Source organism: Panthera onca, chromosome B3 (assembly GCF_046562875.1).
Source record: "Panthera onca isolate mPanOnc1 chromosome B3, mPanOnc1 haplotype 2, whole genome shotgun sequence".
Lineage (NCBI taxonomy): Eukaryota > Metazoa > Chordata > Mammalia > Carnivora > Felidae > Panthera > Panthera onca.
This window is the reverse complement of record NC_138344.1, coordinates 117984163-117995784: the sequence shown is the minus strand read 5'-3', so window position 1 is coordinate 117995784 and position 11622 is coordinate 117984163. Positions and strand designations below refer to the sequence as shown.

Sequence of the window (11622 nt, the reverse complement as noted above, 5' to 3'; positions counted from 1 at the left end):
TTTAAAATTTCTGCCTGTAATATGGTCTATTACAGTGGCCCACAATGGGGGCGATTTTGCCTCAATTGGGGGTGGGGTGGAATGTTATAATATATAGTGAATAGAGGCCAGAGATGCTGCTAAACATCTACAGTGCAAAGAACCCCCCCCCCCCCCCACACACACACACCCAGATAATTATCTGACCCAAAAGTCAATAGTGCTGAGACCAAGAATTCCTGGTCTATTATAAGTAGTCTCCCAACTGATCTCTATCTTTGACCTCTCCCTGTGCTAATTTATAACACAGGTAGCTACAACATTAATTTTCTCAGGTTTGTATTCCCAGACTTGCCATCACCCCACTCAAAACCCAGCTGGTATTCCATCCACCAATCCAAGTTCCTTAGCTAGGTACTGAAGTCATGTAATGCTACAGCTTTATCAGCCACAACTCTCCCAAGCTCTACTTCTGTAAGTTAAACTATTTATTGTTCCTTGCCTATGTTCTCCATACCTTTACTCATGCTGTTTCCCCCAAATACTGTCCTCCAAACATCTTTTGCGAAAACCCTTATTAAAGCCCATTTCATATTCCATCTCCTCCCCAAAGGCTCTCCCATCTCTCTAAGAGAACTTTGACCCTTTTGCACGAGCTTAGCACCTTGTGCCTTGTATTGGTGTATCGTGTGCTTGTCATATTCCTTCCTAAACTTCCTAAACTGTAAACTCTTTCAAAGATGGTGGGATTTCAAGGAAAGGTCTTCCTTATGCCTTTTTCTCTTGCTTTTAGCAAACTGCCTTTCATACAAGAGGTGCACGGGAAATGTTTGTGGGAAACAGACCAACCAGAATTGATTCCTTGTCACTCATTAGTATCTGTGGCATTATTAGCCCAGTCAAGTTACTCTCTCAGGTCTCAGCAATCTTATCTGTAAAATGGGAATAATAATTAAACTAACTTCTTCATTGAGTTGTGAAGATAAAATAATGCATATAAGGCATTTAGCACAGGGTCTGGTACAGAACTAAACACTTAAAAAATGGTAGCTATAATAATAATTTATTATTATGGAGCAAAGCCCTATAACATGGCTTGTGTGCCCTTGGCCTGGTTTGGAGGAACTTGGAGTGGGATAAGACAGGGAGTTCTTGAATTGGGCAAAGTGACAGCTGGGATGGGGAGATTAAGATTATTTTTGCATATGTTCCATGGAAGTTTAAGTAAATCTACAGGGACCATATCAGACAAGGCCATTGTGTAAGGCACTACTCTGCAGTTATTAGACCAAGGGTCAAAGTATGAGCTGGGGTGGGTGGCAGGGGGGCAGTATCATATCCTCCCAAGTCCTGTGTCTAGTTTAGGGCTTCAGTGTACAGAAGAAGGGACAGCAGGAAGGGGATCCCTCTTCTTAATTGACACACAGGTTGTGTGTGCTGGCAAGGCCAAAATATCAGATCCCTGGGGAAATGTTGAAGAAGGTAGTTTAGTTTGTCACTGGGAGATTTAACTACCTTTTCAAAGGGAATAGTTTTCAGTAGACTAGGGATACATCCTGCAGTGAACTAGGGGGATGGGCTGTGCTTCTGGGCTCACAAAGCTTGGAAAGAAATTCAGCTAGAGGAGAGCTCTAAATTTATATTTTCCACATCCGGTACAAACATCTCCTCTCAGTGTGTCCTGTGACCTCATCCTTTGCTTTTTCAACATTTTGTGATTTCCGCAAAGAATGTTGTTGCTATCTGTCTTCTAGTTTCCCTTGTGACTGAGAGACATCTTTTGGAGCCTGACTTTTTAAAAATTTCATCACTTTTCCTGTAATGCTACTTAGTTCTCACTATAAAAGCAGATGTTAATAACCATCTTCAGAAATATAATTGAATGACATGGAATAATGTTCTTAATGTATCATTGGGTGGGAAAAGAAGCAGACACAACAAGCATTGCAGTAGGATCCCATGTGGGGGGACATTTATGTATGTGTGATGTGTATGTGTATATTCACCTATCCATATATGCATACATACTGTTAAAAAGCAACATTTGAGTAAGTTTTCAGATCTAATTGGCTTTATTCAACAAATTTATGAATTAGGAAGCATCCCATCCAGCAAGTAAAAAGGAGCTCCAAGTTGTACAAAATGGCAGGCATTTTATAGGCAGAAAGAGGGTGGGACAAAGAAGTTAAAAGAATGGGATATTTCAGTGGAGGTTACCTTCCCATAGGGGAAGACAAAGGGTCTTATCATACGGATTACCTTAGTGGTGCAGATCTGGAAATTCCAGACTGATTGGTTTAAAGTTCCACTGTTGGGAGAGGCTGGAAGTGCAGTTAGGTTTAAATGTTGAGTCTTGATGGGGTTTAGCAAAAGTGACTCCATTGGGGCCTGTTGTTTATTTCAAAGAAAACATGCTACTAAAGAAAGTTTTGGTGTCTTTGCACCACAATATGTAACAGTGATTACCTTTGGGGGCGCCTAGGTGGCTCACTCGGTTGAGTGTCCCACTTCAGCTCAGGTCATGATCTCACGGTCTGTGAATTTGAGTTCCGCATTGGGGTCTGTGCTGACAGCTCAGAACCTGGAGCCTGCTTCAGATTCTGTGGCTCCCTCTCTTTCTGCCCCTACCCTGATTACTCTCTGTCTCTCTCTCTCAAAAATAAATAAACATTAAAAAAAAAAATTTTTTTTTAAACGTGATTACCTTTGTATAGTGGGATTCAGGTGATTTTTATCTTCTTTGGTTGTTTGTATGTTCTGGGTTTTCCACATAAAGCATACTGTTAATGAAACACAAGTTCAGCTGCCGGTCACTTGAAAGGCAAATACTCAAAAGACGATAGATAAGTTTTGACTGAAAAGGAATATGAGCTTTATTCAGGAGTCTGGCCATCTAGGGAGAAGGCAGACTCTTGTCCAAAGGAGAACTCCCAGGTTTCTGCCTGTTCCAGAATTGTGTGTGTGTGTGTGTGTGTGTGTGTGTGTGTGTGTGTGTGTGTGTGTGTGCGCGCGCGCGTGTGTGTGTGTGTGTGTGTGTGTGTGTGTGTGTGCGTGTGCGTGCGCGCGCGCGTGCGCATTCGCGAGCGAAAGATCATGAGCCAGCAGGCGCCCGCTGCAGACTCCCATGATGCCAGCCTCAGTCATCTTGGTACTACTCAGAGGTTGTGCAACAAGTTCTGGTTCCTTGGTACCCAAGGGTTGTGCAAGAATAGTCTGTTCTTTCTGCAAAGGAGGACAAGGTCTACATATGTGCAAAGAGGTCAGTAAAGTCATTTGTGTGACCTTAAAAATGAAAAACATGTTGCTAAGAGGTATCTGAGCTAATCAGAAAGCTAAGGGGACTTCAAACAGACTTGCTGGCTTCTGTGGTCTGGGAACGTTGTGGTCCTCTATTCCACAAGACCAGTGGCCAGCAAATCTCAAAGAAAGCAAATTGGTTCTGTTACAGATGAAGGTCCTTCATCTCCAGCAAGCAAGGAGTGTGTTAACTTGAAGCTAGTTAACTCTTAAGATCAGCTAGAGTGCTGTTACAACATCCTTGTGCAATTAAAAATACAGTGTTTTTTAAGCAACAAACTTTACTTTCCCAAACTCATCTCATTTTTTGCGATCTCCAGTCATTGTTTGTCTTGCTTTTCGGGTTTTTTTGAATCAATAGAATTCTCTTTCAAAAAAGAGAGATGCCCCTGCATGGCTCAGTTGGTTAAGAGTCCAATTCTTGATTTCGGCTCAGGTCATGATCTCGAAGTTCATGAGTTTGAGCCCCTCGTTGGGCTCTGTGCTGACAGTGCAGGCCCTGCTTGGGATCCTCGCTGTCCCTCTCTCTCTCTGCCCCTCCCCCACTTGCTTTGCCTTTCTCTCTCTCTCCCTCTCTCTCAAAAATAAATAAATAAGCTTAAAAATTTTTTGAAAATCAAAGGAACTTGACATTCAGATTATAGAAATTAATAATTGCTTATCGGAGAAGTTGCTATAGAAAACAAGTTAAGTTAGGGCACCTGGGTGGCTCAGTCAGTTAAGTGGCTGACTCTTGATTTTGACTCAGGTCATGATCTCATAGTTTGTGAGTTCGGGCCCCACATCGGGCTCTGTGCTGATGGCATGGAGCCTGCTTGGGATTCTGTCTCCCTCACCCTCTCCCTCTCTCCCACTTGAGTGTTTGCACTTGCTCTCTCTCAAACTAAATAAACAAAAAAAATAAATAAATAAAATTCAAATACACTGGAAGGTGTATTAGTTTGCTAGGTCTGTCATAACAAAGTACTACAGACTTGATGGCTTAAACAAAAGAAGTTTATTTTCTCATAGTTCTGGAGACTGGAAGTCTGAGGTCAGTGTATTGACGGAGCTGGTTTCTGTGACCTTGTTCCTTGCCTTGTGAAAGGCACCTTGTCTTATAAAGGACACCAGTCATATTAGATTAGGGTCTACTTTAATGATCTCCTTTTAACTTAGTTATCCCTTTAAAGACTATCTCCAAATATCATATCCTGAGGTACTAGAGGTTAGGACTTTAACATATGAATTTTGTTGGGAGGGGCATACAATTCAGCCCATAGTGATACAAGCTGTCTGGGTTTGAGGACCCAGAGGGGGTCTTGCAAGACCAGCCAAGAGGATCCTTGGCTTTATGCAGGATAGAAATCAAACTCAAGCCAGCAGGAAGTGAGATCAGAGTTTATTGAAGATATAGAGAGAGTGCTGATGCAGACAGAGCATCTGGGAGATTCCAAAAGGGAAGAAGAATGAGGGGCGCCTGGGTGGCTCAGTCAGTTAAGCGTCCGACTTTGGCTCAGGTCATGATCTTATGGTTCGTGGGTTCAAGCCACGCATCAGGCTCTGTGCTGACAACTCAGAGCCTGGAGCCTGCTTCACATTCTGTGTCTCCCTGTCTCTCTGCCCCTTACCCACTCACATTCTGTCTGTCTGTCTCTCTCTCTCTCTCTAAGATGAATACACATTAAAAAAAATTTTTTTTTTTTAAAAAAGGAAAGAAGAATGAGTCTTGTCTTTGCTCCCAATCTGGGATTTGGGGATGATGGTCTGATGTACTATCCTCTCAGGCATCCATGAACCGGTCAAACAAGGCCGGTGCTCAGGTGTCCTCCATAAGGACACTTATGTCCCTGGAGCCAGGGGTCTCGGTGTCAGGAGTTAGTGGTGTCTGGAGTCAGTGTTCTTGGAAAACCTTGTGACCACCCCACGAAGTCACTTCTTAGATATCATCTATTGTGCCGCAAGACTCCAAAGAACTCATTAACTCCTTGACCTTTACAAGGAGGGCATACATTGTTTGTACCATAAGCCCTGATGCAGGGTGGGAGCGCAGGTCCTAGCAAGAATAGAAGCAGGAAAAGGAGTTAAAAAACAGCTTTTGGGGGGCACCTGGGTTACTCAGTCAGTTAAGTATCCAACTTTGGCTCGGGTCATAATCTCACAGTTTGTGAGTTCAAGCCCCGAATCGGGCTCTGTGCTAACAGCTCAGAGCCTGGACCCTCTTTGGATTCTGTGTCTCCCTCTCTCTCTGCCCCTCCCTCACTTGCTGTCTCTCTCTCTCTCTCTCTCTCTCTCTCAAAAAAAATAAATAAACATTAAAATGTTTTTTTTAAATCAGCTTTTTTTCATGGAGTCCCTTCAGTTTCCTTTTCTCAATAACAGAGGGGTGATATCTTAGAACAACCTCAGTTTTTCCCTCTTGTATATGGAAAAGCCAGTTCTTTCCTCCTCTTGTGTCTTTCTTATGTGTCTCCTTTACCCTTCACATACAAAACATTCACAACACTTCACTCGGACACTTCTGGTCCCCAGATGCATGAAGGTTTTTCTTCACAACAAGCAATTCTCTGCAACACCAGCTTGGGGTCCTACAATTTAACTCAATTCTAACCCTATCTACCTGGAGATAGTGTCCAATTCCACAGGTTAAGAGGGCTTGGGCCCTCAAGGCTGCTCCTGCCTTACTTCAGATGCCAATCACAAGTAATAGGTCTCCAGGTTACCCTCAGTTTCTGTCCAATTTGACTACAAATCTGAGGTTCCCACAACCGCCTCCTTGGTTTCAATTAATTTCTTAGAGTAGTTCACAAAACTCAGGGAAACATGTTTACCAGTTTATTAAGGATACGATGAAGGAGACAAGTGAATGAACAGCCAGACCAAGCTACATAGAGGGAGGTCTGGGAGGGTTCTGAAAGCAGGTTTTGTTCTTATGGAGTTGGGGTGTGTGTCACACTCCTGGTGTGAATGTGTTCACCAACCAGAAATTCTTTGAACTCCACACTATTGGGAGTTTATGGAGGCTTCCCCCCACAGGCATAATTAAGTATTAATTATTGGTTTCTAGCCCCTTTACCTTCTCTAAAGGTTGAGGAATGGGCTGAAAATCCCAAGCTTCTAATCATGGCTTGGTCTTTCTGGTGACCAGCTCCCACCCAGAAGCCCACCCAGGGTTATCTCAATAGACCAAAATATGCTCCACTTTCTCTTTATCACTTAAGAATTTACAAAGGTTTTAAGAGCCCCGTGTCAGGGAAGGGGTCAAGGACAAATATGAGAACAAAAGATGCTCCTAGTACTCTTATTATTAAGAAATTATGGGAGCTTCAGGAGCTCTGTGCCAGGAATGGGTGGTGGAGGAGACTAACATATATTTTTTCTATTATCTCACAGGTGATATATACTGAATCACAAGTTCCTTTAAGTACTTTTCCTTCAAGAAGGAAGGATCATATGAGAAGTTGTTGGAAGGGGAATAGGAAAAAAGAGAAATAAAAGGAAAATAAAAGAAAACAAATGTCCAGGGCAGTGATTCTCAACCCAAAGTGATTTTGCCCTCAGGGGACATTTGGCATTGTCTAGAGACATTTTTTGGTTGTCACAGCAGGAAGTTGCTACTGGCATATAATGGGCAGAGACCAGAGATGCTAATCAACACTCTACAATGTATGGTACAGCCCTAGAGCGAAGACTTATTCAACCCAAATGTCAATAGAATCAAGATTGAGATACTCTAGTATAAACTTTCGGATGACTTCACCAATATAAAAAATTGAAGTCTTTGACTGAATTATTCTACTTTTAGAAATCTATCCTTTAAAATATTCACCTGTGGGGCACCCAGGTGGCTCAGTCAGTTGAGCGTCTGACTTCGGCTCAGGTCATGACCTCATGATTCATGAGTTTGAGCCCCGCATTGGGCTCTGTGCTGACAGCTCAGAGCCTGGAGTCTGCTTCAGATTCTGTGTCTCCTTCTTTCTCTGCTCTTCCCCTACTCATGCTCTCTCTTTGTCTCCCAAAGATGAATAAATGTTAAAAAAAAATTAAAAATATTCACCCGTGTGATGGGGTGCCTGGGTGGCTCAGTCAGTTAAGCATCCAACTCTTGATTTGGGCTCAGGTCATGATCGCATGGTCATGAGATCAAACCCAATGTGGGGAGCCTGCTTAAGATTCTCTCTCTCTCCCTCTCTCTCTGCCCCTCCCCGACTTGCATGCAAGTACACTCTCTCTCTCAAAATAAGTAAACTTTAAAAAATAAATTAATTAATATAAACCTTTAACATAAAAAAATAAATGAAATATTCACCCATGTGTACAAAGATGCACACATACAGATGTTCATTGCTTATAATTTCAAAATTGGAAATGATGCAAATGCCTGTTGATAGGCAATTGTTAACAAGAATGACAAGGAAGGATGTTTAAAATATATTGTAAATTGGAAAATCAAATCGCCAAACAATATATATGTTGTCTTATTTTTTGTTAAAAAACACAATTCATACATTTATATATGGTTTCTTTATTTTTTAATTTTTTTAATGTTTATTTCTTTTTGAGACAGAGAGAGACAGAGCGTGAGTGGGGGAGGGGCAGAGAGAGAGGAGACACAGAATCTGAAACAGGCTCCAGGCTCTGAGCTGTTAGCACAGAGCCGGATGCGGGGCTCGAACCCATGAACCGTGAGATCATGACCCGAGCCGAAGTCGGACGCTTAACCGACTGAACCACCCAGGCGCCCCATATATGGTTTCTTTAGAACCATATATGTTGTGTGCATATGTATATGTGTTTGCACGGGTGAATATCAGGAAAGATATATACCAAACTGAAGACAGATGTTTTCTCTGGGAATGGGATTACAGGCAATAGAAGAACTTTCATGTTTTACGTCATATATTTCTGATTTACTTTGGTTAAGGCCTCAAGGAATAAGCCTTTGCTTTGTCCAATGTGAGACAGATTGCGGTCTAACTTTGAGACTACTGACTTCTAGTTTTTAAGACTTACCAAATGACTCTAATTCAGGGGTCAATAAATTGTGGCCCTCAGACCAAATCCAGCCTGTCTCTGGTGTTTAAACACTCCATGGAGTAGGAATGATTTTTATAATTTTGAATGTTAAATGAAGAATAATATTTTGCAACATAAATGTATACAAAACTCAAATTTCAGTGCCCACATGTAAGCTTATATTGAACACAGCCACACTCATTCATTATAAACTGCCTGTGGCTACTTTCCCATGAGATGATGATTGAACCGTGAGATCATGACATGAGCTGAAGTCGGACGCTTAACCAACTGAACCACCCAGGCACCGGAAGCGTGTGACTCTTGACCTCAAGGTTGGGGGTTTGGGTGCCATGCTGGATGTAGAGATTACTTAAAAATAAAATCTTGGGGTGCCTGGGTGGCTCAGTCAGTTAAGCTTCTGACTCTTGATTTTGCCTCAGGTTATAATCTCACAGTTGTGGGATGGAGCCCCACATTGGGCTCTACAGTGGGTGTGGACCCTGTTTGGGATTCATTCTTTCTCCCTTTGCCCCTCTCCTGGTTACACTCTCTTGCTCACTCTCTCTCTCTTTCTCTCTTACTCTCTCAAAAATAAAATCTTAAAAAAAATTTTTTTTAATCTTTTTTTAGGGGCATTCATGTTTGAATGCCAGCTCTATGTAAAGACAGCTTTCATGCTATTCACACTTTCTGATCTTATACTCTATTAAACTTTTGCCTGCTGCTCATTTAAAAAAAAAATCGTTTTAAAAATGCTTATTTGAGGGGGGAGAGGGGCAGAGTGAGGGAGAGACAGAATCCCAAGCAGACTCTGTGTCACCAGCCCAGAGCCCAATGCGGGGTTTGAACTCACAAACTGTGAGATCATGACCTGAGCCAAGATCAAGACTGACCCACCACGTGCCCCAAAAATAAAAAAAAATCTTTATAAAGATAAATGTTTTCATTTTAAGTTTAAATAGATGCAAATGGTCTAACTTTTAACATCTACATATTCAGTATTTACACGTTGGTATATTTTTTGTTTGTTTTTTAAAGTTTATTTGTTCATTTTGAGAGAGAGAGAGAGAGAGAGGAGGGGAGGGGCAGAGAGAGAGGGAGAGAGAGAATTCCAAGCAGGCTTGACAATGACAGTGCAGTCGCAGCTCTGATGCAGGGCTCCATCCCACAAACCATGAGATCATGACCTGAGTTGAAATCAAGAGTCAAACACTTAACCAATGCAGCCACCCAGGTGCCCCTGTTTATTCATTTCAAAATTCTTTATTACTTATTTTTTCTTTTTTGAGTAAGCTCTAGGCCCAGCTTGGGGCTTGAACGCATGACCCCAACATCAAGAGTCAAATGTTCCACCAACTGGGCCAGCTGGGTGCCCTTTCATTTTTTGTTTTTTTTGAGTTTTTTTATTTTTCAGATTCCACGTATGAGTGAAATCATATGGCATTTGTTTTCCTCAATCTGACTTATTTAACTTAGCATAGTACCATGCAGGTCCAGCCATGTTGTTGAAAAACGGCACGATATCATCCTTTTTTATGGCTGTAATATTCATGTGACTGTGTTTCTCACATCTTCCTTATCCATTTGTCTATCAATGTACACTTAGTTTGCTTCCATAGTTTGGCTATTGTAAATAATGCTGCAATACACATGGGGATGCATATATCTTTTGAAATTAGTGTTTTTTGTTTTCTTTTGGTAAATACCCAGTAGTGGAATTATTGGATCATATGGTATTTATATTTTCAACTTTTTGAGGATACTCCATACATGTTTTCCACAGTGGCTGTACCAATTTATATTCCTACCAACAGTGCATAAGGGTTCTTTTTTTCTCCACAGAGGATCTCTCTCTTTATTATTCTATGGACTAATACAGAAAATTGATATTAGAAGTATCTAGATTTCTGAGGATGCTTTAACCTAGGTACAGGCTCAATCCTGGCCATTACTATATTGGTTTATGGGTTGAAATAGAACAGGATTGCGTCCCCAGGAACTATTCACCCTGAGTGAACACACCTCCTCGGCACACCCCTGGAGCAGGTCTCTTTATTCACGGCTACAAGAGTGGCCCATTGCTGCTGCTGCTTCTGCATGATAGTAAAGACAGAAAATGTAGGCTAACCCCAAACATCACACAGATACCCAAGACTTCTTGGGCAGAAAATTCAGGCATATTTGCCACGTTAGGCTTCTGACTGGGGACAAGGAAAGACAGGTCTTGAATTCATATGATCTGTTTTTTTAGTTATTATAGTAGTTAATAGAGCTGTTCTGGTAAACCATGGCTCACGAGGCTTTCTCTTTGGGTCGACCTTTTACGTGAGACCACATGTTTGGCATATGCACTCATGTGTTAATATTTCTCTGCAGCCTGTCAGGCCCCGCACACCAAATCCGTGGTCACAGAGTCCAGTCCTGGGCCTAAACACAAGAAGCAGAGGTCAACCATCACCTGTGAAAGATCTACGCACTGCCCGGGAAAAAAGGATCGTGATGGGACCGTTTGGATCTGACAGTCCAGATCTCTAGCTGGGTAAATACTCAGAGAGAAGTTTTTTCCCGGGTCATATCCTCTTCCCCCCGAAGGAAAGGTGATTATTTTTAGGACAATCCCTTCTCTTGCTCCAAGACAGGCAGCAGTGGACCTAGTCACATCCTGGTTCTTTAATTGATGTCGTACAGTCTCCTTGTCATTATGTATATAAAGAAAAATCTATTTAACAGTAGTCCTGTTTTTTTAATGTGCACCATTTACCCAGAAGTCATTAGATGACTGAGCATATTTTCCCATACCACTGACAGGTTATAAACTAATTTATAGGTCAGAGCTCCAAATTTTACTAGAGTAGAAATATTGAAAGACCCATCATCTCTTGCAAGGTATATAAAGAGCCCTCTGAAACCCAAACTAGAGTACCATTTGTCTAGGAAAGAGACAGCTTTCGTAATTTTTTTTTTTTTTTTTTTTTTTTTTATCTACAAGTCTAGTCTTGTTCTAGAGCAAGTTCTTTACAAGAGTGTTACAAGAAAATCCGGGTGGCTGGCTGGCTCAGTCGGAAGAGCATATGACTCTAGATCTCGAGGTTGAGAGTTCGAGCCTCATGTTGGATATAGAGATTACTTAAAAAATAAATTAAAAATTAAAAACAACAAGAACAACACAAGAGTGTAGTAAGAAAACCAAGCTGGTGCAATCATTTTCCCTTTGCACCACACAGGTGGGCATGAACACTTTTAGATCCCTTGGAAACACTGATGCAGTTTCACAAGGCTGATTAACAATTCTCATGAACCTCAACAGTACCCTATGGCTTTAAAGCTTTGGGCATGATGAAAGAGTTG

The 11622-nt window shown here is 41.7% G+C and overlaps 1 protein-coding gene across 3 annotated transcripts in view; it reads left to right on the top strand.

Moving 5' to 3' along the window:
• The window catches only part of HEATR4 (HEAT repeat containing 4), a 49001-nt gene that overhangs the window by 36229 nt on the left and 1150 nt on the right, over window positions 1–11622 (top strand). The window contains exon 17 of one of the 3 annotated variants that reach the window (XM_060617320.3): window positions 10651–10813. In XM_060617320.3, the coding sequence (XP_060473303.3) occupies window positions 10651–10809 (159 nt within the window). In that variant the 3' untranslated portion in view covers window positions 10810–10813. Of the gene's footprint in view, window positions 1–10650; window positions 10982–11622 lie in introns of those variants that run through there. The other 2 variants (XM_060617322.3, XM_060617321.3) reach the window with 2 other exon arrangements.